General features: G+C 48.7%; 1 protein-coding gene across 1 annotated transcript in view; it reads left to right on the plus strand.

Moving 5' to 3' along the window:
- ELP1 (elongator acetyltransferase complex subunit 1) overlaps window positions 1–27,748 on the plus strand; it is a 754,242-nt gene that overhangs the window by 98,858 nt on the left and 627,636 nt on the right. The window contains exon 6 of the mRNA XM_085636502.1: window positions 26,554–26,639. Coding sequence (XP_085492628.1) covers window positions 26,554–26,639 — 86 coding nt within the window. The remainder of the gene's footprint in view (window positions 1–26,553; window positions 26,640–27,748) is intronic.

Genomic DNA, 27,748 nt, shown 5'->3' on the forward strand with positions numbered 1-27,748 from the left:
TTATGACCACTAACTGGTTTAGCCACACCTCAAAAGATTTGTTTCTGGCTTCAATGCATCACTAAACGTAACACTCTTCTTCCTCTTCCACATTAATTCATTCACCCTGGAGGCTGTCGAATTCCCATCCATGGTGGCCTTGAATATCGAAAAGGTGTTTGATTTTCTAGGCTGGACATACTCATTTCCATTCATAAAGCATAAAATGAAATGTAATTTGGTCCTTATATATTACATTGGATTGACCTATTCTACTTATCTCGTATGGCCCTGGTCAAGACTGGCAATGCATAGTTTCCAAGTTTGAGGGTGGAGGGGAGGACCAGCAAGGCTGTTCCCTTTATTCATTCCTGTTCATATTTGCTATGGAACTGCTTGCATATCATTTTAAGAATATGGAATTAATAATGGTCTACAAATCTCAAACATTGAACATACTATCTCTGGTACAGAGATGAGATAGTGCTATGTGTCTGAGAACCTTGCTCTCAACTGAAATATATAAAGGGCATACTGGAGAGATTTAGCCTTATCTCAGACCTCAACTGCTGAGTGTTCCTGATGAGCACTATCGATAGAAATAGTCAGATGATTGCTGAACCCACTCTATTTTCCTGAGCGGGACACACATAATTATTTAGGTAACGAATATATCACTGTGTCCCAGACTTTGAGATTGGTAATGTTGGTAAAGCAATGGCTGGAATATGAAAATCTGTACATTTCTGGAATTATTATAGGGCGGGTACCACTATCCAAAATGGTAATACTTCCTCAGCTGCTGTACATCTTTACCAACCTGCTGGTAATTTTTTCCCACACTTTATTCAAAGAACTAGACACAATGCTGATGCGACTGATCTTGACCAGCATTATATGCAAAGTAGCACTGAACAAACTTTGATATTTGGCGTGAGGTGGATTAGTTGTTCAGGTTATGAGCTAAGTATTCCAGCCTTTCATAGATTCACATGCGTAAGTCATATATTTTGTTGAGCTACGAGTCCCATGGTACACATAGTGAGCAGCACAATGTTAAACATGTACAGAACAGCTTTAACATGATCTCAATAGTAGCTTATTCACATCATTATAAAATATTAGAAAAACAGCCTATCAGAGCAAAATACAGCATTCACCTCTCCTCACTCATGCCACCATTGTTCAGATTTCTGCACCACGTTGTTTAAGAAGGGAGTTCCTTTGAGCTCTGCTCAGTCAGTTAAATAAGTGAATATATCTCTATTATTCTTCAAATTGTAAAAGGAGTAAACAATTAAGCTAAGCTACAGATAAATCAGACCATGGCTGAGGATTCAAGGAAAGGACTTTTTAGGCCATGTGGAACTTGTGGGAAAAAGAGCCTTCAATCTGAATATCCACACAAGAAATTCTGCCGTACCGTCTGCTACAGTTTCCAGAGCCATGACAACCCCTGCACTAACAAGTAACACACTGTCGACAACAACAACTCTTGTCGACGATAATAGACATAATTTCAACACCCAAGAACACAAAAATATCTATCAATTCTGACAAGGGCCTTGAAATGACTCTAATGCTAGAAAAGACATCCCCAAGTAAGGTTTCACCCCATCCACCAAACACCTCTTTGACACAGAACACTCAGATGAGGAAGGACCCTTTGGACCACGATGCGGTCCTTCTCAATTAAAGGTGAAATACCAGGATCTGGAAGTAGAGGGCAATGACTTTGGAGATATGGATTTTCTATCAGATCAAAGATGCCCTTATCAGTCTTGTGTGCAACATCAAGATGTTGACAATTATGAGGATGATGGATGGCAATATGGTTTGGGCATTTCTGAACACACAAGTCAAGCACAACAAGATGAGATGATTCAGATGCCCTGGGCAAAAGACTTCGGCCTCATGCTGTAAGACTACTGTAAGCGCTTTCCTCATTGACTGCTTTTGAAACCTACAACACCATCATGTTCCTGACCCCAAAGAAGATCAACCACACGACGCTCCCCAGTTCATTTTCCACCTCCCAGTAATTGAATAACTCCATCAACACATCATTCACGTACAGATATCTAGCAAATACCCCCCGCATTCAGCCCAGAATGGAATGACTATGTGGCTACCAAACCGAATGATGTTGCCCCCCCAACGGTGGAAGCTCCCCAGATGACTTTAGGGGGCTTCAACAATTTGATAGAAAACGCGTCAGTAAGATTTCACTTATCATCTACAGCAAAATGGAATGACAGTTTCCTTTATAAGTTTGAGGAACCTGCCAGAAAAACTATTAAATCGATCGTTGTTTTCAATCACATCAAGGCAGAGGGCCTAAAAATAATAGAAATACCAGCCACGGTCAAGGCAGTGATTCCATGCCTGAACAAAAAATACAAAGCATCAGAAAACACTCCTGTATGTCTAGTTGGCCATCCCCAAAAAGACTCTGCTGTCATGCAAGCTGCTCAACGGCCAACTAGAAACCCGACATCACCATGTGCAACACCGTCGAACTGAAAGGGCAGGAGACTAGACAACACAGGCAAGCATTTTTTTGCCACAACAACCACCTCCATCATTGCCACAATCTCTTTAGCTATACTTGCAAGAAATGACCGTCCGATGTGGTTGCATAGAGGGCCATACCTAGAGAATTTGCCAGATGCTAATAAAGCAGAGGCAAAAGTAATTCTTCAGGGAGGAGAAAAAAATCCTTTGGTAATTATTAATATGGCTATGGACATAACTTCAACTGGTTTCGGAACACTTTCTTAAACAACTTTATTGTGTAGACAGGGTTGGCTGTGAGCCACTTCTTTTATACCTAAAGTTCAAAGCGGAATATTAGATATGCCATAAAATTGTGAGACATTGTTTGGCCACCAAATTAATGAGGCCCTACAATCTATTAAATCAGACACAGAAACAGACCGATCTCTTGTTGTGCTTCAACAAAGATACGCTCAGTCCTTTCGAGGGGTACAAGGAAGTAATCTGAATTCATATGGTGGGCGCTGTCAGCCTTATATATACCAACAGTATGCTTCCTCTTAATTTCAGCATCGACAGCCCTATCAACAGCAATCTAGAGCTCCACTGTTAGACGGCGACCTCAGAGGAGCCCGGAAAGGGGTCCTGACTTCCCTGAGTCCCACCCGCGTAGTATTGTAGCCGGGCACTGGCGAGAGATTCCCCAGGGGGAGGAATCTCGGAACTAGGATCGTACTTCTGGCACCACACGACACAGAGAGACCACACTGGGTATTCTCAGAAACAAGCTTTATCAAATAGGTATCACTGCAAATATGTACAAGGTGAGCACGGGCTCAAGAGTCTCGGAAAGGTAGGGGGTAGCGGGACTGTCTCTGGTAACGGTTCCAAGCAGGGACGTATCCGGCGCACAGCTCACAATCCTCGAGCTGGGGGATACGTGGTCGGAGTCGGGGTCCGGCGGGACCGTGAGAGTCTGGGGGAGCCGCGAGTCACTCAGCAGGGCTCAGGTACAAGTTCGGAGGTCTTACGATCTTCAGGGAGCCGCGAGTCACTCAGCAGGGCTCAGGTACAAGTTCGGAGGTCTTACGATCTTCAGGGAGCCGCGAGTCACTCAGCAGGGCTCAGGTACAAGTTCGGAGGTCTTACGATCTTCAGGGAGCCGCGAGTCACTCAGCAGGGCTCAGGTGGGTTCCAGTTCCAGGAGCCGCGACCACGTCAGCAGGCTCTCGTTGTTCCAGCGTCGAATCTGCCGGACAGTCTCAGAGCACCCCTTGTTATAGGTCGACCCCGCTTTGATGTCCGGAGTCTGCGCAGGCAGGGGTCTTGTCACCTGGGGGCCGCTTGTCGGGTTTCCTGCTATTGTCCTTTGATCCTTTCAGGGCCGGGTCGGGAGGAGTCTCAGACACCCAGCAGGCACGGAGCCAGCCCGCAGGGAGGCCGGAGGGCCGATCGAAACCCATCGTCCCAGGGGAGTTCAGAGGTGCGATAGAAACTGCTCATCCCTCTCTCATCCCCTGGAAGCGTGATGTCCTCCAGCCGGAGTGGCGCCTCGAGGCCCGGGTCGCGCTGGAGCCGGGCGGCCATCTTGTTGCAGGGAGTGGGCACGCGGGCCCGGGGTGGCCGAAAGGAGAGAGGCCATGGACGGGGATGTCCGGGGTTGGTGCAGGTGTCCTGGTGGGAAAGGTCGGCTGGGCCGCGTGCTTGGGCTGCAGGCACCAGGTTTCGGGGGTGCGGGGGCACGGAGGGCCATTCTACGAGGCCGGGTCCAACACGCGTCCCCCCCCAGCTGAAAGCCGGAGAGAACTGCCCATCACCTTGGGGGGTTCTCTTCGCTGAGGCGGAAGAACCGGGAGAGGCCGTCAGCGTTGGCGTGGTCCGTACCAGGGCGGTGTTCTACGGTGAAGTCCATTCCCTGGAGGGAGATTGACCACCGCAGTAGCTTGGGGTTTTCTCCTCGCATCTGCATGAGCCATCGCAAGGGCCGATGGTCAGTTTGGACCCTGAAATGAGTGCCGAACAGGTAGGGTCGTAGTTTTTTGAGTGCCCAGACCACGGCAAAGGCTTCGCGCTCTATGGTGCTCCACTTCTGTTCTCGGGGTAGCAGCCGCCGACTGAGGAAGGCGACGGGCTGGTCTAGGCCTTGATCATTCACTTGGGACAGGACGGCCCCAATGCCATGCTCGGAGGCATCGGTCTGGACTATGAACTCCTTGGTGTAGTCGGGAGCCTGGAGGACGGGGGCCGTGCACATGGCCTTTTTTAGAGCATCGAACGCTTCCTGGCAGGCAGCCGTCCATTGCACCTTCTTTGGCTGTTTTTTAGACGTGAGTTCAGTGAGAGGGTCGACCAGGCTGCCATACCCCCGAATGAATCGGCGGTAGTAGCCCGTGAGTCCCAGAAAGGCTCGGACTTCCGTTTGGGTGATGGGTGGGTCCCAGGCCAGGATGGCGTCGATCTTTGGCTGTAGAGGAGCGACCTGGCCACTCCCGACTTGGTGCCCCAGGTAGACTACGGATCCTTGCCCGATCTGGCACTTGCTGGCTTTTACGGTGAGGCCTGCCTGGCGCAGGGCGGTTAGCACTCTCCGGAGGTGCTGGAGGTGCTCACTCCACTCTGAACTGAAGACAGCGATGTTGTCCAGATAGGCCGCGCTGAACTGTTCTAGCCCGGCCAGGACCCTATTTACCAGTCTCTGGAAAGTGGCCGGGGCATTTTTCATCCCGAAGGGCATCACGCGGAAGCGGTAGTGCCCATCGGGGGTGGAGAAAGCAGACCTCTCCTTGGCCCCTTCAGTGAGCGCAATCTGCCAGTAGCCGCAGGTGAGGTCGAAAGTGCTGAGGAACTGGGCGGCCCCTAGTCGGTCAATGAGCTCGTCGGCTCGTGGAATGGGGTGGGCATCGGCTCGGGTAACGTCATTGAGCCCCCGGTAATCCACGCAGAACCGGAGCTCGGGGGCGACACCGGGGGCTGCTGCCTTCGGGACCAGGACCACGGGGCTGGCCCAGGGACTGTCAGAGGGCTCGATCACCCCCAGGGTCAACATCTTCGAGACTTCGGCTTGAATACAGGACCGGACCCGGTCAGGAACCCGGTAGGCTCGGTGTCTCACCGGAGGGCTGTCCCCGGTGTCCACATCGTGAACACACCAGTTGGTGACCCGGGGGGTCAGGGAGAAGAGGTCAGAAAATTGTCTGAGGAGCTGGCGGCAGTCCGCTTGTTGCTGGGCAGTGAGGGCTGGGGAGAGGTTCACTCCCTCCACGGAGCCATCCTGCTCCTTGACACACAGGAGGTCCGGGAGGGGATCCGACTCATCTTCGGCCCCGTCATCGGTGGCCAGCAGGAGGCTCAGTTCTGTCCGCACGAAGTGAGGCTTGAGGCGGTTCACGTGCAGGACCCGGAGGGGATCCCGAGGCGACTGGACGTCCACCAAGTAGGTGACTTGGCTCTTCCTCTCAACCACTTTGTAGGGCCCAGTCCATCGGTCCTGGAGAGCGCCAGGCTTCACGGGGGCCATGACCCACACCTGCTGGCCCGGCTGGAATTCGACCAGAGTTGCATTCTGGTCGTACCAGCGCTTCATTTCTTCTTGACTCGCCTCCAGGTTGGCCTCGGCCAGTTCTCGGAACCTCCTGGTCTGGTTCCGGAGGGCCAGGACATATTGGAACACATCTCGGGGGGTGGTCTGGGGTGCTGCCTCCCACCCTTCCTTAACCAAACTGAGGGGACCTCGGACGGGGTGCCCATAGAGTAATTCAAACGGGCTGAACCCTAAGGACTTCTGGGGGACCTCCCGGTAAGCGAACAAGAGGCAGGGGAGCAGGACGTCCCACTTACGCCGGAGGGGCTCTTCTAGGCCAGCGATCATCCCTTTCAAAGTCCTATTAAACCTCTCTACCAGGCCGTTCCCTTGGGGATGGTACGGGGTGGTGAACTTATAGGACACCCCACATTGTTGCCACAGGGACGTCATATACCTTGATATAAAATTAGTGCCGCGATCGCTCACGACCTCGCGGGGGAAACCCACCCTGGAAAAGATCCCCATCAGGGCCCGGCCCACCACGGGGGCCGTAATGGTGCGCAGGGGAATAGCCTCTGGATAGCGGGTGGCGTGGTCTACTAGGACCAAGATGAAGCGGTGACCTTGGGAGGTGGGGGGGTCCAGTGTCCCCACGATGTCGATTCCGACTCGTTCGAAGGGGGTACTGACGACCGGGAAGGGTTGGAGGGGAGCCTTGCGCTTCCCCCCACTCTTCCCACTGGCTTGGCACGTGGGGCAGGACTTGCAGTGTGCCTCTACCGCTGCTTTCATCTTAGGCCAATAAAAATGGGTCACGAGACGGCTGTAGGTCTTGTCCTGACCCAGGTGACCGGCGAGGGGGACATCGTGGGCTAAGCCCAGGAGGAAATCCCGGAAGCGGAGGGGTACCACCAGTACCCGTCCGGATCCCAGCTCCACTGATTTCTGCTCACTATACAGGATGTTATTCTCCCAATAGTTTCGGTGCGTTCCGGTCTGGTCACCTGCGGCTTGGCCCTCGGCCTGGCGCCGCAGCCCGACCAGGGAAGGACAGGTGGCTTGCTCCCGGCAAAATTCTTCCCGGGTGGGCCCGCCCTCGTGGCGCCAATGGGCCAACTCGGGTAGATCCCCCAACTCGGGGACCGGGGCGGGGTCGGATGGTGCGGGTTCGTCGCTGGCGACGGACCCTTCCGATGGGGGAACGGGAGGACCCTCGGCGGGGACGGTACGGGCTTCTTCGACCGGGGTGCTCTCGACTTCTCTCCGGGGAGTGAGTCGGGCTGTCATAGATCGGGTGGTGGCACACACCCACTCGGGGAGTCCCATCATTCCTAGGTGGGCCTTGCGCTCTACGTGCTTCCAGGGAGAACTCTCCAGGTCGTTCCCTAAGAGGCAGTCGACCGGCTGGGAGGTTCTTACGGCCACCTTGAGTTTACCTATCACCCCTCCCCACTCAAATGGCACCAGGGCTACCTGACACATACTTTCCCTATTGTCTGCAGAGATTACGGGGCAAAAGACATTGGGGAGGATCTGCTCCTCGGGAACTAGGTGCCTGAGGACACCGGTGATACTGGCCCCGGTGTCCCGCAGGGCTTCTACCTGGTGGCCATTGATCTTGACGAGCTGCCCATATTTCTGTGTGTTGGACGGTAGGAGGCTACCAGGGATCATTTCCCTATCCCCCAGGGATACTAGGGCCATAGCGGCGGGTTCCCACTCCTCGGCTTCCTCAACCTCCTCCCCCAGGGCTACGTTGGCTATCTGTCTCGCAGGGGTGACTTGGGTGGCCATGGGGCACTCTGGGTCATTGGCGTAGTGCCCGGGTTTCTGGCAACGAAAACATGTGACGGTCACCCGGTGTCCTCGTCTCCCAGGGGGCCCTGTTACTGGTGGGGGGGGCGCCGGGAAAGGTGGAGGTGGTGTCTTCGGGGGGCTAGGCTGGGACTCTCTCGGCCCTCCCTGGTTCCCTCCCCCTCTCTGGCGGGGTGGTCCCTGACTGGTTCGGGGGTACTCTCCTACCATGCCCCGGGAGACCCGGGTGTTGGTCCAGCGGTCGGCCTCCACAGCCAGCTTCCGGGGATCTGTGAGCTTGCTATCCAGCAGATGTTGACGTAGCTCTACGAAGCAGTTCGCAGCCAGATGTTCCCATAACATGAGGTCAGTGAGTTCGGCAAGGGTGGTGACCTTGCTGCCCTTGACCCACCCATCGAAGGCCCGACTAAAAAAGTTTACATACTCCACCCAGGTGGTGCCCGGGATCTTCCTGCAGTCCCGGAACCGTTGGCGGTACATTTCTGGGGTGAGGCCGTATCTTGTGAGGAGAGCCTCTTTCATGTGGCTGTAGGAGGTCTGCAGGGAGAGGGGTAGGTCGAGCAGGGTGTCCCTTCCTTCGCTCAGAAACCGCCCCCACAACCCCGCCCCCCAGTCCTTCTGTGGAATCCGATGGGAGGTCATGGCGACCTCGTAGGCCCGAAACCATTGCTGAATGTCATCGTTTTTATAATATTCTTTGACCACATCCTTGGGGATGTGGACCTTCTGTTCCGCTGGGGGGGCCGTCTCTCGGTTCCCCGAGGGCCTCCCGTCCTCATTTCGGGCCTTGAGCTCGAGTTCTTTTAAGCTGCGTTCGTGCTCTAGTTGGAGCTTTCTTCCTTCGTGCTCCCGTTGGAGCTTCTTTTCTTCCAGTTCGCCTTGTACGCGCATTTGCTCTACCGCTAGCTTTTTCTCCGCTAACTTCAATTCGCCCTCGATTTTGAGTTTGGCTAACTCGAGTTCATGACTGCGGCTTCTCTCTCTGTCCGCGAGTTCTCCCGGGGATAGGCCCCCGTCTGGTTCAATGCCTTGCACCTGATTGTCGCTGCTTTCACTTGGAGGGGGTTCGGCTTCGTCGGGGCGCTCCCCCGTGCCTTCCGGGCGGGATGCCCCGGTCTCCACCCAAGTTTTCAGTGCTTTCTGCAAGTCTTCCTTAGTGTTGAGGCCAGTGGTAGCTATTTTAAGTTCTTTGCAAAATTGTTTTAGCTCTTTGTGTGTGTATTCTTCCAGATGCTCCACCTGGAACATTCTGTTGGCGTTGGTTTCTGCGGAGCTCATGGCGCTTCCTTCTGCCATCTTTGTTGGTCGTGCGTCCGTTGTTCACTGTACGATCTCTAGGTGATGGGCCCGAATCCCGTCGCTTGCCACCAATGTTAGACGGCGACCTCAGAGGAGCCCGGAAAGGGGTCCTGACTTCCCTGAGTCCCACCCGCGTAGTATTGTAGCCGGGCACTGGCGAGAGATTCCCCAGGGGGAGGAATCTCGGAACTAGGATCGTACTTCTGGCACCACACGACACAGAGAGACCACACTGGGTATTCTCAGAAACAAGCTTTATCAAATAGGTATCACTGCAAATATGTACAAGGTGAGCACGGGCTCAAGAGTCTCGGAAAGGTAGGGGGTAGCGGGACTGTCTCTGGTAACGGTTCCAAGCAGGGACGTATCCAGCGCACAGCTCACAATCCTCGAGCTGGGGGATACGTGGTCGGAGTCGGGGTCCGGCGGGACCGTGAGAGTCTGGGGGAGCCGCGAGTCACTCAGCAGGGCTCAGGTACAAGTTCGGAGGTCTTACGATCTTCAGGGAGCCGCGAGTCACTCAGCAGGGCTCAGGTACAAGTTCGGAGGTCTTACGAATACCTGAGGAATACCTGAGGATTACTATCGAGGACCCGTAGGATGCGGAATCGGGCATTCTAAAGATTGGGGATCCCACTTTATCATTGATTTTTAATTTAATTGGACACTTGATTCTTAAAAAGAAGGGACGCGCATTTGCTACCCATCGACATCAGACCACTATTCTATTCAACGTACTCATTATCCATTGACTCTGAATGATACTCCTGTATTCTCAAGAAAGAATCACATAAACAGATGTATTATCTCTTACGCCCTGAAGAAGTCCCAAGTGGACGAAACGCGTCGGCTGCTCTGGCTGTTCTTAAATGTCATTTTAATATATGAAAAATAAAGAAGATCATTTTGGAAAAGAAAAATTGGATGTACATGGACTGATTTTGACTTAATTTGAGGTTGTGGTGCGCCTTTTGCTGTTTATGTTCCTATCTTGCCCCAGTGGTTGGGGAGGTATTGTGTTAGCGGGTACCAGTCGAGAGCGCACACATAGGGTGAATCTGAACTTATCACCTATTAATACAAAGGGTAACTGATAATCCGGTGCTGTCCCAGAGGGTTACCGCTAGCTCCGTTCCTTCTGATTTGTAGCCGGGCACTGTCGAGAGATTCCCCAGGGGGAGGAATCTCGGAACTAGGATCGTACTTCTGGCACCACACGACACAGAGAGACCACACTGGGTATTCTCAGAAACAAGCTTTATCAAATAGGTATCACTGCAAATATGTACAAGGTGAGCACGGGCTCAAGAGTCTCGGAAAGGTAGGGGGTAGCGGGACTGTCTCTGGTAACGGTTCCAAGCAGGGACGTATCCGGCGCACAGCTCACAATCCTCGAGCTGGGGGATACGTGGTCGGAGTCGGGGTCCGGCGGGACCGTGAGAGTCTGGGGGAGCCGCGAGTCACTCAGCAGGGCTCAGGTACAAGTTCGGAGGTCTTACGATCTTCAGGGAGCCGCGAGTCACTCAGCAGGGCTCAGGTACAAGTTCGGAGGTCTTACGATCTTCAGGGAGCCGCGAGTCACTCAGCAGGGCTCAGGTACAAGTTCGGAGGTCTTACGATCTTCAGGGAGCCGCGAGTCACTCAGCAGGGCTCAGGTGGGTTCCAGTTCCAGGAGCCGCGACCACGTCAGCAGGCTCTCGTTGTTCCAGCGTCGAATCTGCCGGACAGTCTCAGAGCACCCCTTGTTATAGGTCGACCCCGCTTTGATGTCCGGAGTCTGCGCAGGCAGGGGTCTTGTCACCTGGGGGCCGCTTGTCGGGGTTTCCTGCTATTGTCCTTTGATCCTTTCAGGGCCGGGTCGGGAGGAGTCTCAGACACCCAGCAGGCACGGAGCCAGCCCGCAGGGAGGCCGGAGGGCCGATCGAAACCCATCGTCCCAGGGGAGTTCAGAGGTGCGATAGAAACTGCTCCTCCCTCTCTCATCCCCTGGAAGCGTGATGTCCTCCAGCCGGAGTGGCGCCTCGAGGCCCGGGTCGCGCTGGAGCCGGGCGGCCATCTTGTTGCAGGGAGTGGGCACGCGGGCCCGGGGTGGCCGAAAGGAGAGAGGCCATGGACGGGGATGTCCGGGGTTGGTGCAGGTGTCCTGGTGGGAAAGGTCGGCTGGGCCGCGTGCTTGGGCTGCAGGCACCAGGTTTCGGGGGTGCGGGGGCACGGAGGGCCATTCTACGAGGCCGGGTCCAACATCCACCATCTACGTCCTACCATGAATCAGCCACTTGCAAGAGCTGGGATGCAAACCAGGAGCAATGAAGCTCTAAAGAGGCATTGACAAGTTGGCGACAACCACAGTACTTCACAGTACATCTGTAGGAATTGTCATCGACTGTGCCCTTGTCATTGGAGGTGGAAAGATCTCCTCCCGATACAGCTGAGTCAACATTAAATCTGGGTGTTGGATATTATAAAATACAGTCATGTTAGAATTTGTAGCATACCTCCGACGACACCACCTCCTGAGATGAACCATCATCATCTACATCTGTTACAGAAGGAAATCAACATACTTTGGGTAAGGAGCAATAGAATTGTTTCCAAAGACACAAAGGAACTTTAACTTTTATTCCCATTTTTCTTCCTCATAAGTAGAAAGTCTCTAGAAAGCAGATCAATTTTAAATCTTTGAAACCACAACAGATACCTCGAAAAAGCAAACATTCCACTTGGTAAAGTTGCAGCAGGTTCTACAATTCCTGAACCAAAGACATAAAGGACACATACTTTCATGTTCCTAATCACCCTGTTCAATGAAAATTCCAGAGATTTCAGTAGTCCCGATCACCATTGTCAATTCAAGGTCTTCACTTTTGGCTTCAAATTTGCTTAAAGAAATTTTACGAAGTGCATGGCATCAGTAGCTGTTTATTTCAGGAGACAAGGTTGCCAAATATTCCCCTATTTAGGTGATTGACTGATCAAAGAAAAAAAACATTAGCAGCAGCTACAGAGTCTACAACAAACTGCCTTCAGCTCTTCAAGGATCTTGGTCTAACAATAAGCAAAGACACATCTTCTCCACACCCTCAAGAGAGCATTCAATTTGTCAGGCAGTTCTAGAGACAAGACTAAACAAAGCCTTCCCTTCCCATCAGAAGAGAGGGTGTCTTGCTTGGCAGCTCTGGTGATTCACATGCAAAAAGAATAACAACCACCATGCAAAAATACCACAGTTGGATCATCTTTCCTCCAAGAAAAAGCTTACTTCTTTATGAGAACAGATGCCTCATTGAAAGTTTGGGGTACCCACAGGCAGGAGTTACAAGTCAGTGGATGAGGTTCAGAGAAAGAGATTCAAATACACATCAAATACATATGGCAAAACAACAAGAATATTCTATATAAATAAACAAGGTGAAACACGATCCCTCAAATTATGCAATGAGGTACAGAAGAGATTAAATTGGACAATTAAACCTCACAAACAGATAAGTGCAGAGCCTATCGAATTTATGTGCAGACAGCTTCAGAAGGACGACAATAGTGGGAGTTCAATCAAGCCCGGCTAAAGAAGATATTTCATCAGTAGGGAAAACCAAAACTAGACCTATTTGCTACCAACCAGAACTGGAAGTGCCAACATTACACCTGCATGAGCCCCTTAGCATGATCATGGGCAATGCCTTGTTGATAATGTGTATGTATTTTCCCCAATCCCACTAACACCAAGGGTGCTGTTGAAAATGAGGAGGGGGCCATACTGAATAATTCTCATAGCTCCATGGTGGCCTTGGCCAAGACAATACTGGTTCACCGAGCTACTTCTTCTCTTGGAACAACAACAAATATGATTGATACCAACACGGAATTTATTATTTTGCCACACTGCAAAAATTCTGTATCCGAACCCTCACTGTCTGAAATTGTCATCCTGGCTTCTGAATTCAATGAATTCCAAAAGACTGTAGATAAATACTATGGAAAGTAAGAGCGGGGTACACCAATAAGACATACACAGCAAAGTGGAAATGTTTTTTGCACCTGGTATGTTCAGAATAAATGTCATTCTATAACTTTACTGTCTCGTAACTCTAATGCTTTGGTCAGAGTACAATTGGCCACTATTTCTCAAGTTTTAAAGAACCATCTCTTTGGTCTAACAGACTTATAAAATTTCTTAAGGCTCTTTTCAGGGTCTTTGCTTATCCAGGGTGGGTAAATATTGTTTTATCTCGACTGACCAAAAGCCCTTCGAGCCAATATAGGGGGCATAAATAAATTCTATCTCATTGAAGGTAGCCCTCTTTTTCGCCCACAAATCAACTAAAAGGGTAAGTGATATTCAAGCTTTTACAATTAAAAGAACCATTCCCCCAGTTTGGAGAAAGCAAGGTTATCTTAAGAACTAACTACTCCTCCTATTGAAAGTGCCATCAGACGTTCATCTAAAAGAACCAGTGGTTCTAAAGCCTTTTAAAAAAAATCTAACTAATGCAGCAGAGAGAGCACTACATATTAAAAGGTGTTCAACATTTTCTATTGATAAAGCTAAACAGATTAGGAAGTCTGGCTAATTACTTGTAGTGCATGGTTTTACACTGAAATGTCACCCTTGTCAAAACACGCTGTAGCTCGTTGGGTGTCTTCTGCGATAGTGTTCTGTCATAAAGAAGCAGGTCAGGCATTGCGAGGGACTGTAGCAGCCAGTTCAACGAGAAGGGTGTCTTGTGTTTATAACCCTCTTGACTGATGTAGCTATAGTTTATATATGCAGGGCAGCAACATGGAAGAGTAGACACACATATAGACAACACTACTTCCTAGATTCAGAAACTCAAAGAAATGCAGTAGTAGGACAAATGGTCCTGTGTCACTTATTCCTGTAAGGTAAGATTGTTTAGCCTTTGTTACTGTTCTACCGCTGACTAATAGGTGTGTGGTATTTACTACTTGCTGTTCTTATTAAAGCATGTGAATCTATGAAAAATCAAATACTACATAAGAAAAAAATAACTTACCTGAAACTGAGGTTTTCCGGTATTTGTATCTTTCATAGCGACACTTGCGACCCACCCTTCTCCCCTACTCAGGCTAATAGTATGCAATAAATTACTGAACACTAGTGATACGGAATCTGAACTATGGTGGCCTGAATTAGGAGAGGTGAATGGTGTACCTTGCGCTGATTGGCTAAGTTTCTGATATTTTATAATAATTTGTATAGGCTACAGTTGAGGCCATGCATGCTAAAGCATTGCACTGCTCAATGTGTCTACCGTGGGACTCCTAGCTTGATGATAGGAATGATTTGAGCATGTGAATCTATGAAAGATCCAATGCAGGGTAATATAGCTCATATTCTAGACAATTAATCCACCTCGCATCAATGAGGGGGGGGGGCTCAAAGTTTGTTCTGTGCTACTCTGCATATAATGCGGGTTAACATCGATCATATAAATCCTATTTCTAGTTTATTGAATAAAGTGTGGGGCAAAGTGACCATCAGGCTGGTAAAGAAGTACAGCAGTTTGGGAACTATCACAATTTTGGATAGTGGTACCCGTTCTATTATGATTCCAGAAATGTACTGAGTTTCTTCTTACAACCATTACTTTACTGTTGTGGCCATGTTAAAGCTATACTGTATGTGTTTACCATTGTACAGCTTACTATGTCTACTGTGGGACTCCCAGCAAGATGACGGGATGATTCAAGCCAGTGAATCTATGAAAGATACCAATACAGGAAAAATTTAGTTGCAGATAAGTAACTTTTTTCTTCTGTATCGGCATAACTGCATCGCGTTGCCAAATGGGTCTCTACAACCCAGTCACAGGAATCACAACATTTATTAATCATGACCCGACTGAAATCACAAAGAGAACTATTACTTGGGATCTACAATACCAATAGACAACTGCTCCCTAAAGTTTTACTGACTGCCAGACACTATTGGAATCATTATCTGAGTTGTGATAACTGAACAATAGCGTACTCGCCTATCCCTCTCTTGTCAAGTCATGAAAAACTCATGGATGTTCTGACTACAGTAGATATGACACTGTGGGGAAAGTCATTCATTTATTTTAGTGATGTTCTTATTAATCAGGTACTCTTCGTACCTTTGATGAAGTAATGCAAGATCATGGGGTTCCCCTCGGCAAGTGCTTGTCCTATGACTAATTGACCAGTGCGGTTGATGTGGAACAGGAGAGTGGGGGAACCTGAGACCATTAAGGCGATGCAGGTTGATGCTATCATTGGTGGATAATGGTCTCGGGGATATGCAGGACATTACTAGACTCCACAAGTTGAGCCCCTTACCAAGCTGAGAGTCAAATGGGAAGTAATCCTGGCTAGAGATCTTGAAGATGAAGAATGGGTAAACATAACGGCATACACCACACTTGCTTCTAGAAATAACAGATTTAAAGTAATATTAGTTGTTTATTTCTATAAAATTTCCCTTGATCCCACCAATTTGCATTAAATATTTGGCACCAATTCTGGCTTTTATCTGAGTTGCGAGGCTACTTATGCAGAGTATATCCAGGTGGTATGGAACAGATCAGAACTGCGTTTATACTGAAACATGATAACAGAAGACACCAACACAACTACAGGGTTGCATGCAAATAGTTCCACTGAATTATGTCCCACAGAGTGTTATGAAAGGCAGGTTCACAGACTGGCCCTGATAAAGCCAGGCATACATTATTAATGGTATCGAAGGCAATCCAGGCTGCACTGTGATAACTTTAGTGTTCAGATGTGATTTGCTAAACTTTTGCTGAGAAAGCATTCCTATTCATGTTAGATGAAGAAATAGAAGAACACATAGGTCCTGGCACTTGGAGAAAATCCTTGACAGCTTCACACAAAAATCTTATGACATACTGCCCTAGCACGCACATATATTCGAATGTGCAAAGTGGGTACTTTGCAACTCATGTGTCTGACCGAATACCTGAGCTTTAGGAGACACCCGTACATTAAACTAAAAATTACCCTGTAGAAAGTGAGGCACACTATTAATAACATTTATTTGATGCTGATGATTGCTTGACATGCAACTTCTGACTAACCCATATCTTACTGCTGTGCACCTGGGTTGATAGTGATTGCCTACACATTTAGCTTTAACACAAATTACCATGATGGATGTCCTACCCATGCTATTGTCGCTTACATCATCATTTGTATTATATCTTTAAGATACGGGTCACTGTCCTGGACTCAATAGAACATTGTATAATTGAATATTGTGTATCAAGGTGTGTAATTATCCATAATATCAGTCCGGACTCATGATTAAAATTTGCAAAATTCTATTAAATGTTAAAAACTGTGAAATAGATGACACACTGATTTATTCAATGGGGGCCCTCCTGTGTTTCGCAACCACCACAATCAGTTGACCTTTGAGGAAATTCCTATGGCTGGTCCAAATAATGGAAGCTGGGCCTCTCCTAGAAACTCCTCATCTTGTCTAGGTGGTGCATTTGTGGTCGAAAGAGAAAAGTGTGTTGCTACAAGGAGAATGCAATGTTATCGCTTCCTGGGACCAGGCTAGTGAGTGGGCATCTACTCTCACAATAGTAATTTCTATAGTATTAGTGTTAAAAATGAGTCACTGTAATAATGCACCTGAATTGTCTTTTTCTTGGTGTTCCCTATCAGTGCAAATGCATATGTCACATGGGCCACACCAGTTTGGTCTAATGTCCTCTGCTACCTCTGGTTCTGTTTATTATAACTCTTAACCTCCACTGGTGTGTCTGAGCTTGCTGTTTTTTGTTGTATGAATGTTAATGAAGATCACATCATATATATTAAATGTACCTTACTAATAGCACCAATTCTCCACCACTGGACGCTTATTTCATGAATGCTGAACAAATTGTCGCGTGTGCAGTATTAGATACACTCTTTAGGAAAGCTAAAATATAACCCTATAATCATAAAAAAGTAATTGCCTATGTAAAGCACTCTTTTCTAATGACCTTTTAAGAAAAAACAATCATGCATGTTAGGCTATTGGCATGTTATTGCCATTTGTGTACCATACACTCTATCACAGATATGGCCTTGCTGTGCTTTTAGCAGTTTTGGAGACTTTTTGTATGTTTACGAAGTTATCATTGCAGACCAAAGTCTGATTTAGCTGGTGATTATGCAGCATGGGTATTGTGTTGTCATTTTAACAGTTAAGTTGCTTTGTCCTATTCTCTGAACTGTTTATGTGTTAAAGCTGAAGAAATTTGCCAGTTGCTTAGGAACTTTCTGGGTCGACAGGGAAGCCCATTGCTTGGTGCTGGGTGTTGTGTTCAATGTATTTAAGAGTTTTGTTCAGTCATTACTGTTGGATGTTTGCGTGTGACATGTTGTAGTGGGAAGTCAACTCATCGGTGATCCTGTGTTAAGTTGGATATAGGTGAATCAAGTCAAGTCAAAAGAACTTTATTTCGGAGAAAGTCTCCATAAAAGGTACATAAGATAGAAATATAAAAACGTTTAAAAACATACATTGGATAGTTAGAAAATAGTTAAAAATGGTTGCAACATTAAAAACACCAGGATTACTATATGTCCGCTAATTACAAAAAATCATGTGCAATTTAGCCCAGTGCAAGTTTAATCAGGTAAGCATTTTCAGGTACCGTTTTCTCGTATGCCAGAAAGCCCCCAGAAATTTGGCCACAGCAAACACAATGTGAGCAGCCATTTCACTCTTAAGTATTCTGAAGGCTTCATGACATCTAGTAAAACCCAAATTCCTACAAATGGGAATGATCCATTTTCTGCGCGCCTCACTATAGCCCGGACAAAAAAATATAATGTGCAGCTCGGATTCGTCGCTTACTCTGCATGCCGGGCAAGTGCTGGGTGTAGACGCAGACCAATGACTAGTGAGTGCACGTATCGGCAGGGACCCGTGCCTCCATTGTAGATAGAGCTTCCTAATTAATACAGGGTAAATATTGTCTAGGGTTAGTTCCAAACTGTAGGCATTTTTAATACAGAGAAATTGATCCGTTAGAGTCCCTAGGGTTGTGGAAGGTCGGGATGTGGGAGCCTTGGAGTTGTAATGCAATTTAGTTAGGGCCTTTTTTGAGAGTCTGGGGCAAGCATCCAGGGGGTCGTTCCAGAGAGCATCAAGGCCTAAGCCCACCAGACTATTCCTTACAAATTTGAACCAGGCAATGTTCCCCGAATTAGGAAGACTCAGGACTTCCTGCAAGCCCTGTCTGTAGTGAATCAATTCGGGCACCGCCCACAATCTACGCCAGTAGATCAGAGGGCGGAGCGCCAATTCTTCTTCCAGGGGTCTAATGCCTAGGTCGAGTCTTAATGGCACTAGGGGTGTGCTGGGTGGGAGGGCTACTAGGCACCTAAGAAACCTATTCTCCTCTTTTGTCAGACTTGGCAAGACTTTATGTCCCCATAGTTCGCTGCCATAAATAACGGCTCCTCTGGCTTGCACCCTGTAAATGTGGAGCGGAGGGCCTATGGGTTTGAGGGTCGACCTATTCTTCCCCGCCAACCTTAATATCCCACCCACGTGTTGCGCTGGTTTCAGCCTTGCTTTCTCCTGGTGCGAACCCCACCCCATTTTCTCATTAAGGGTTACACCAAGATATTCAAAGGTGTTGACTCGTTCTAGCGTGTTATTCCCTATGCGTGGGATACGGTGAAACCTAGGTGGCGGATTGAAGGCCATAAATTTGGTCTTTAGAGTGTTAATCTCCAAACCGTGCTCTCTACAGAAGTCCCCAAAGCCATCTAACACACGCTGAATTCCCATCGGCGACTTGGAGAGAAGGAGGGTATCGTCCGCAAACATAATTGCCGGAACCCTCCTTCCCGCCAGCTTTGGGACGTCGGAATTGGGGACCTCGTTAAGGTGATCAACAACCCCATTGACAAAGAGGCAGAACGGGGTCGGTGCGAGTACACACCCCTGTCTTACCCCTCTGTCAACGGGAAACTTATTTGATAAGGAGCCATGCCTACCACACCTCACTTGAGCATAGGTGTTGGTATGGAGGCGGATGATCATTGACAGAAGATCACCTGGCACCCCGGCTCTAGCCAGCACTTCCCACAGCTTACCACGTGAAACCAGGTCGAAGGCCGCCCTTAGGTCCACAAATACAGTATAGAGGCTGCCACCCTCCAACTGTATTGTTTTCCAGTATAAAAGGGACAGCCTGAAGACCTGGTCTATGGTAGAAGTCTTTTGCCGAAACCCGGCCTGGAGGGGGCTCAAGATGTCCCTATCTTCGATCCAGTCCAAGAGACGATCCAACAGAAGCCTCGCAAAAAGCTTCTGAGGGACGTCTATCAGAGTGATCGGTCTATAATTAGCCGGGAGTAGGGGTGAGCCCCTTTTAAAAATAGGCACGATCTCCGCCCCAAGCCAAGTGGGGGGGACCGCCATACCGTGGACGATGGCATTGAACAATACCAGGAGGTAGGGGGCCCAGATTCTAACCTCGTGCTTTAGAAGGTCGCCTGGGAGCTTATCAAGACCTGGCGCTTTTCCAGAGGAAAGGCGAGTAATTGCCATTTCCAATTCCTCCAAATTGAAGTCACCCATCGCGGAAGAGTTATCAGTGCTTAGGGAGGCTATTGCCCCAACCTGAGTTCCTAGGTGATCCAGCCCAGCTACACTGTAGAGCGATGAAAAATGTTCCTCCCACACTTCAGGCGCGATGTTTCCCTCTATAGCCATAACAGGCTCGACTGAGCCATGTTTGACTATTTGCCAGAATTTCCTAGGGTCTCTGACATTGAGTGCAGATGTCATTTCTGACCAATTCTCCCAGTCCCAATCTATTTTGGCATTTTCAAGAAGGAGCTTATAAGCAGCCCGCTTTTTCCTAATTACCGATGAGGCCTCCTTACTTTTAAATGCCTGGAGAAGGTCTGCCTTGGCTTTTCTACAGCTAGCATTGAACCATGAGGCTCTTTCTCTCTTCACTTTCCTGCCCCGGACCACAGGGTTCAATACCTCAGCGAGGTTATTGCACAGATTCAGATGAATGTCCCCAAGAGAGAGGCACCCATCAGGCGAGGGCAGTAGTGGGAGAAGTCTTCCCACCTTTTCAAGGGCTGATGCCACTAGCTCATAGATAGTCCTAATGCAGTTTGGTTTTTCTAAGAGTTTGTCCCACCTTATTCTTCGCCTGTTGCTAGATAAGGTTAGACTTGGAGCGAATGCTCTATTTTCTGGGGCAGCAGCATTTAGAAATCCGTCAGCAGCCAGGGAGAGGGTCAGGCCATTGTGGTCACTGTCCAGCCTGGGGGCTATTTTAAAATCTAAAACTAGTTTCCAGTCCTGAAGTTTGATCAATATATAATCTATCCGAGACTCCTGGCCTAATCTGTTGAAGGTTGGTTGCGGAGGTGTGTCCTCTTTGAACCTGCCATTGCAAGCTCTAAGTGAGTTTGCAAGGATCATTGTTATTATTTGGAGTAGGAGTGGTGAGCATGACCTAACCGGTGGACCCGCAATACTTGGAATATCCCAGAGATCATCCTCCTCGCTACTAACCCCATCTAGATGAATCGGGAATGGTTCGTACTGGGTGTTGAAGTCACCTCCAACCAGGAGTGTTACTGAACTAGAGAGAGAATCAAGGAATGTCACCAAGTCCTCCATTGTCCCTGAGGTGCCCGAAACTCCAACCGGTCTGGAATATACGTTTACCAGTGTTAGGCCCTTCCCAGTGGGCCAACGTAAGACCACACACAAGATGTCAACTGAATTGGTTTCTACAATCTCGGCCTTGCAGCCAAGATGGGAGCCAATCCATATTGACAAACCTCCGGACGGGCGTCCCTTCCCTCCCCATCTGGCTAAAACATTAAAGGTTGCAAACCCAGGGTAGCAATAGTTCTCTCTAGCCCACGTCTCCTGGAACATGCATATATCATATTTCTTTATGAAGGTTGCCCATTCACCGCAATCTAACTTGTTGGGTAACCCAGCAATGTTCCAAGATAGGATTTCTAGCGACCTCAAATCCTTAGCTGTACTTATAACAATCTCGTCAGGAATACTTTGTGCTGGCCCTGAGGGGGCCCGAACCCCAGTATCAGAGCGTTCCCTGGCCGGGACAACCTGTGTCGGGAGGATCTGTCTTAGTAAGCGCCCACCCACCGCATTTTTCCTCTCCCCCCCCGAATACAGGATTGGGTGGATTTGTAGCTGGTCCCTCTGCTAACACAGAAACATGTTCATGGGGCAATACATAGGGGTCAGGTGAAAATAGAGCTAGCCCAGAGGGAGTAGATTGTTGCGGGGAAGAAATCTGCAGTGGGGGAGTCAGATCAGTATCCACAACCTGGTACTCCAGAGTACAGGGCCCGTTATTAGAGAGACTCCTCTGTCAATCGCAATCATCAACGCCTGATAGGGCATCGAATCTGTTTACGACTTCCAGGGGGGTAAATGGTGATCTGTAGTTGACCCTCCTAGGGCCATGTCGATAGCTCCCGAACGGCACTGTGACCCAATCTGGTACGTTTTCGTGGGCCGCGGGAATGGGTGCATAAATATAATGATGGTTATCAAAGGGTACAGAGAATGCAAGGGGGTATGTCGGCATTCGGGCCAGGGCCCTGGGATATGCGTTGTGAAAGACTGGAGGTCTTGGATAAAAGTATAACAATTCGCGGGGTTTAATGGAGCCACAAGTATTACCCAGAGGGTAATCAAGAATGTGGGTAACTGCTCTGGGGTCTCTAAAATTAATGATAATTATGTCCCCCTCAATATCCTTAGTTCTACAACCCAACCAAGGGAGTCTCCGGACGTGTAATATCTCCCCGTTGACATTAGGGGGAAGGGGCCTATTTAGCATGAGCCAATGCATGGTTTTATTTTTAAGCTCATGGAAGCCTTCCTTTTTGCCCTTTTCCAGAAGCGGGACTCTCGTGAGCACTACCACATATGGGACTGCTTCTGGGGGTAAGTCAACTTGATGACTTGGTCGGTCTCTTGCCCTAACTAGAGGATGAATACCACCCCTCACATTTGGAATCATTCCTAGGGTAGGGTCAGGTACTTCCTTTATCGTTTCACCCACATCATTTTGTACTTGGTGGTAATGGGCTATATTGGAAGATTTGGCCATAGACTGGCTATCAAGACCAACCAAATCGTTTTTCCTGGTGTGGATAGAGGGTGACATTGGTACCACGGGGGGGGGGGGGCAGGACTGAATGTACGTGGTCTTTGAATACCCCCGCGTGTTTAGTGATAGCCAATTCTAAATCCCCTAAGCGTTGCTCAATATTTTTTAATCTTTCAGTTAAAGGTAAAACGAGTGACCTTATCAGTTGTTCGATGCCCTCGAGAGGGGCTACCATCGAACCTTCGTTAGTTAGGCAATGCGGGGGACAAATCGGGTCAGAAAAGGAGGGTACCGATGAAGTAGAGGTGCTTGTGGCCATGGTGTGTACTGTGGATAAAATAGGTGTTACCTTTGGCAAGGATACAGATTCTAGAGTATGAATGGGTCCTTTGCCAAAATCAGAATGATTAATCTTATCCCTTGGCGGATCACCTAACCTCTTTCTTCTTTTAGTGGGAGGGGGCCTTGGAGCTTTAGTCACCGCAACCCTCCCCACCTTCTTTTTAGTGGGTTTAACCACGGATTGAGTAGGAACAATGATCGTATCAGTTTCCTTAGTAGAAGTGCTGGAGGGAAGTAAGTCAGTGGAAACATACGGACAATTAAGTTTATCAGGTGGGGATTCAGTGTCTCGGAGCAACATAGGAACATTGTCAATGGCTAATGCCTCCTGAGTAAGAGTGGGAGGACTTATCTCAGAAGGGGTAGTAGGCAGCAGGTTATCCATAGGCATCCTATTTTTTATACATTCTATGGACCGACGTCGCTCAGCCCTCCGTTCAGCTAACATAGTCTCCTTTCCAATGGCCGCAACAGCCTTAGTAAAATAATCGTCCAATGTACCTTTGTTTATACCACCAGTAATTGTGGGCGTGTTTGTGGACAAAGTCTCGGCCATGATAAATAATGCAGTCAACTGAATCAGAACTCACGATTACTGGCAAGAAGAAGGGGTTCCCCGGTCCGGTCTCCTCGTGCCTCTGGGGGCCTCAGGGGGCCCGGTCTTCGCCCCAGACGCGTTCCGCTGGCGCGTAGGGGCGGGGCTCTTATGCTGTGCAAATATTAGGAAAGGGGGAGGGGCCGGGAAGAGTTCACAGGTGTGCTCGATCAAAGACCAACGAGCACCCTGGTCCTCGCAGTCCCGGATAGCGATGTCAAGCGGCGGCCTCCCCGAGTGCGCAGTCCACAGAGCACAGCGATCCCAGCAATCCCAGGCAAGAAGCAAGCACCTCCAGGCACGCTAGAATGATGACCGCAGCTCCTGCCGCTGAGGCTGCTGGATGCTAGAGTCCACGGGCTGCACCACCACTGCACTGCTCAAATAACGGGTCCCGCGCTGCGGGAGCCATGCCAGCTTTTAAAGCGCCTCCAGGCGCGCTAGAATGATGACAACAGCTCCTGCCACTGAGGCTGCTGGATGCTCGAGTCCACAGGCTGCACCTGCACTGCTCAAATAACAGCACCCATGCCATTATTAGCGGATGTTTAGAACCTGAGCATCTGAACCAGTATCAAAAAAAGAGTTGATTTGTCCCTCACACAGCAACGGCACGTTTTTACCTCCGCTGATAGTAAATCAGCCCGCAAACTTCACCATGACCGCGGGCGTGAAACCGCATACACGTATACTTACAGCGTCAAAAGAAAGACGGACGGAAGAGCCGCTCCGGGTCCTGTGCGTAGTTGGAGCCCTGAGGTCGCTTCAATCAGTGAAACGCTTGGCATCCTTCAACGCCATCCGCCATCCGCATCTACCACCGCCGCAGCCGCACAGCCTCGAAAGGTCCAGTGGATGTAACGGTATATTGCTTTCCAAGAGCTTATGTGGACAAAAAGTTACAGGGGCCTAAGCACGCACAACCCCAAATAGCCAAAAAAAAGGCTTAGCACAGGGGTGAATCATATTTTGTGTTCTACTAGACGATTTGTTGCAAATTGTGCTCTAGCATTAATTTCTACTTGGTGCCAAATGTTTGGTTCTTGGCATTTTCATAGTTCAGATCTACCCCCAGGAGTGTAGAGAGAGCACTGTATGCGTTCAGCTCACAATAGTGAACTCATAGTAAGCCCAGTAACCGAGATGGTGACAGTGACAGCGTTTTCAAGACTGGGATATTGCCAAATGAATGAAATTAGACAAAATGATTGAAATAACTTTTGGAGCAACAATCAAACTTGCTGCCTTAAGCAAAACCAATGCTGCTTTTTTAAGGCAAGAATAGTGGCTACTGTGATACGTTTACACCCAAAAAACAGATGTGACAATTGGAAGAGCAACCAAAGTTAGCTACTTGAGCAGAACCTACCAAAGACTTTTAAGGCATAGATGTCACCGGCTCCTCCTAGCCTAAGGGAGGCTAGTTTGTAGCAGGGATTTGCACCATGGGCCCCCCTCATACTCCTTAAGACAAACAACCCCAGTCGGGGATCCCTGGCTAGTCATGACTTTAACGATACCCAGATTATCAAAACGGAACCCATTAGAAAAAAATTGTATTGAAATATATAGAGCAGCATTCTGGCCTGTCCTGCTTTTATTTTATCCCTAAACAGACAATAACTATAAGGAAACTGTTACGGGGTTACCAGCCGGTCAGTTCCTCCGTCACTGCTCGCTGATCGCGGCATTGACGAACCGGTGGGGAGCTCTTCAGGAGGAGCCTGCACAGCACCTCATGATGCAGTACCTCCATGTCATGGGACGGGGCAGTCACATGATCCGTTGGTTCGCGGCCTTCCTGCGCACGCAGGTGGCGACCGACCTGTCTCCTTTGCGCGGTAAATGGGAAGCGGATTTGGATCGCCCCATGGCTGACAAGGAATGGAGGGATGCACTACGGGGGCCAACGCGGGTTCCCAGGAGCTTGCGTTTTCGCCAAATTCAGTACTTTATACTACACAGAGCATATCTCACTCCTGACTCTATCAACCGATATTTCCATCGCGCGGATGCAGACTGCCCACGCTGCAAGGCTCTGGATGCTGGACTGGTGCACATGTTATGGAGTTGCCCAGCACTAGACTCGTATTGGCGGACGGTGCATGGAGCGTTAAGTAAGTGTGCAGGTCCGCTGGCGCCGCAGGAATGGCCGGCCTGCTTGCTACACTTGTTTCGTAGAACTCCCCCCACGAAGGTTGCCTCTCGCTTCCTCGACCTGGGTTTGGTAGTGGCGAAGCGGTTAATCACCAAGCGCTGGAAGGCGGCTGAGCCCCCCCGAGCGCAAGCGTGGCGGAGTTCCCTGCTGGTGTGGGCGGGGGCGGAGGGTACGGCCCTTTTGCGGGAAGAAACGTTGGGCCTTAGGCGCACACCTATAGCGAACCAGTGGGATGCACACTTGCAGGCCCTGATGCAGCTGGATGGGGATGCCCTGGGACTCTGTGGGACAAGTACTGCGAAGGCACTCCCTGAAGAGGAGGGGAACGGAGGTGCGCCCAGGGGGTCTAATTTGGGGACTGGTGTGGAGGCCCTCATCGAACCGGGCATGTGTGCGGACATTGACAATTGCCTTTAATGGAACTGTTTGTACCGGGGGGTGGGGACCGGGTGGGGGGGGCTGGACTGGGAGAAGTACCTTGGGGATCATATGGTTACAGACCGAACCTGCTGCTGCTGTTGTGCTGGGGCTTCTGTTGTTTTGCCTCTTTCTTTTTGTTGTTCTATGGAACTGTTTAGATACGGGCGGTGGTCCTGAGACCTATCAGTTTTATCTTGCTTTGCACATGGGGGTGGCGTTTGATCCTGTTGTTCGCCGTACTCACAATTGGCGGGGACTACTCCGAGTGACTGACTCATTGCCTGTGTGATATTTCATTTATGACATGTGCTATGTCTATACTAACGAAATGCCAATAAACAGATTTCATAATAACTATAAGGAAACTGTTCCAGATGTGTTGCCTCTTGCTGAAAGAAATGCACTGCTATTTAAAGGAATGCAATCGTGCTTTACGCTTTCTGTATGCTTTATAGATGTAGTTGGGACCTTGTCTGAGGGTCTGTTAAAGTCTGAAGTGTCTAAAATTGACAACTCTGCTTCCATTCAATTGGCTGTCTTGAGAAAAAAAGGTATTTCATGAACTGGTGTTGCAGGTAATTAATGATTAAAATGTACTCTTGCAGTAAGGGATAAGTGGAATGCCAGCTGCCCAATTCTCATTTATCTTTGGAAACAACAATTTGTTGATGATGGCAGAAATGTGCATTGTAAGGAAGAACGTGAAGTCGAGTGGTATGAAAGTAATTTGTTGGGTAATGTGCTAAACTGCCTTTCTACTAATTTTCCTTTGAACTGTTCTCATTCCCAGGAAAGTTTATTACCTTGGGTTGGGGAAAGAAGGAGACCCAGTTCCATGGATCGGAAGGAAAACAGGCAGCTCAGCAGAAGCAAACGGTAAATGCAGGGCAGGCTATTTTTTCACAGTTATATATCCTGATTTGTTTCTATGGTCAAAGAAGATGTTTGAGCTTATCCTTCATTATCTCTTTGTTATTAGACTGAAATAATTTAGTACAGTAGCATATGATGGGCTTCTTTACTGTATTTTGAACTTTATATTAAGATATTTTGAGGTTTTATTGGAAAACTCCTGAACAATCTTTAAACATTTTTTATTGCGCATAGTTAGCTTCATCATGCGACAAGTATAGAATTGTGTTCTGGTGTTGGTGATCTCCTTCTTATAATTTCTCAGTGCATTGATGTGTTTGCTCTTTGTAGCTGAAGAATAGTTGTGTTGCCATATCCCTTCCAGGCCCTTTCAGGCGAGCTTGGTCTCAGCTAGCGAGTTGAGTGAGTAAGGGGAGAGGAGTTGGCCTAATGGCTAGGGCGGCCAACCTTGAAGCTGGTGAACCGCGTTCGAGTCTCGGCAAGGACGCTCAACATCCTATGATTCTGGGCAAATCACTTAATCTTCCCGGGCCTAACAAAAATGAATGTGTCCTCATGTAACGCAACAGGTGCTCGTGTAAAGCGCTCTTGATACCCGATACCCTCGGGTCAAGTTTGTGCTATATAAAACTCTGTTTACAAAAAAAAAGTTAACCAAGAAGCAGATAATTTAGCTCTTTGGAACATGATTTGCTTAAAACAGCCACTGCATTTAAGGCTGATGCCTGCCAGGTATTAAAGCGAGTGTGATTGGTCTGAGGATCATCTGGCATATCAGGAGCGGTAATAGCCAAGTGATGAAAAAAAACACGGAGTAGCAAGTTAAAAATAAATCTACACATGTAAATTTACTTTTACACATTGTAGTAACTTTACTCACTATTTCCCATTGTAAAGTTTATTTTTTATTTTTTAGAGTTCTATATAGTGCGTACTAGACCCGAGACATTGGGTATCAGAGCGCTTTACATGAGCACCAGTTTGATTACAGATGGACACATTCATTTTTGTTAGGCAAGGGGAGATTAAGTGATTTGCCCAGAATCACAGGATGTTGAGCGTCGTTGCCGAGACTCGATCCCGGTTCCCCAGCTTCGAGGTCGACCGCCCTA

Source organism: Triturus cristatus, chromosome 2_1 (assembly GCF_964204655.1).
Source record: "Triturus cristatus chromosome 2_1, aTriCri1.1, whole genome shotgun sequence".
Taxonomy (NCBI): Eukaryota; Metazoa; Chordata; class Amphibia; order Caudata; family Salamandridae; genus Triturus; species Triturus cristatus.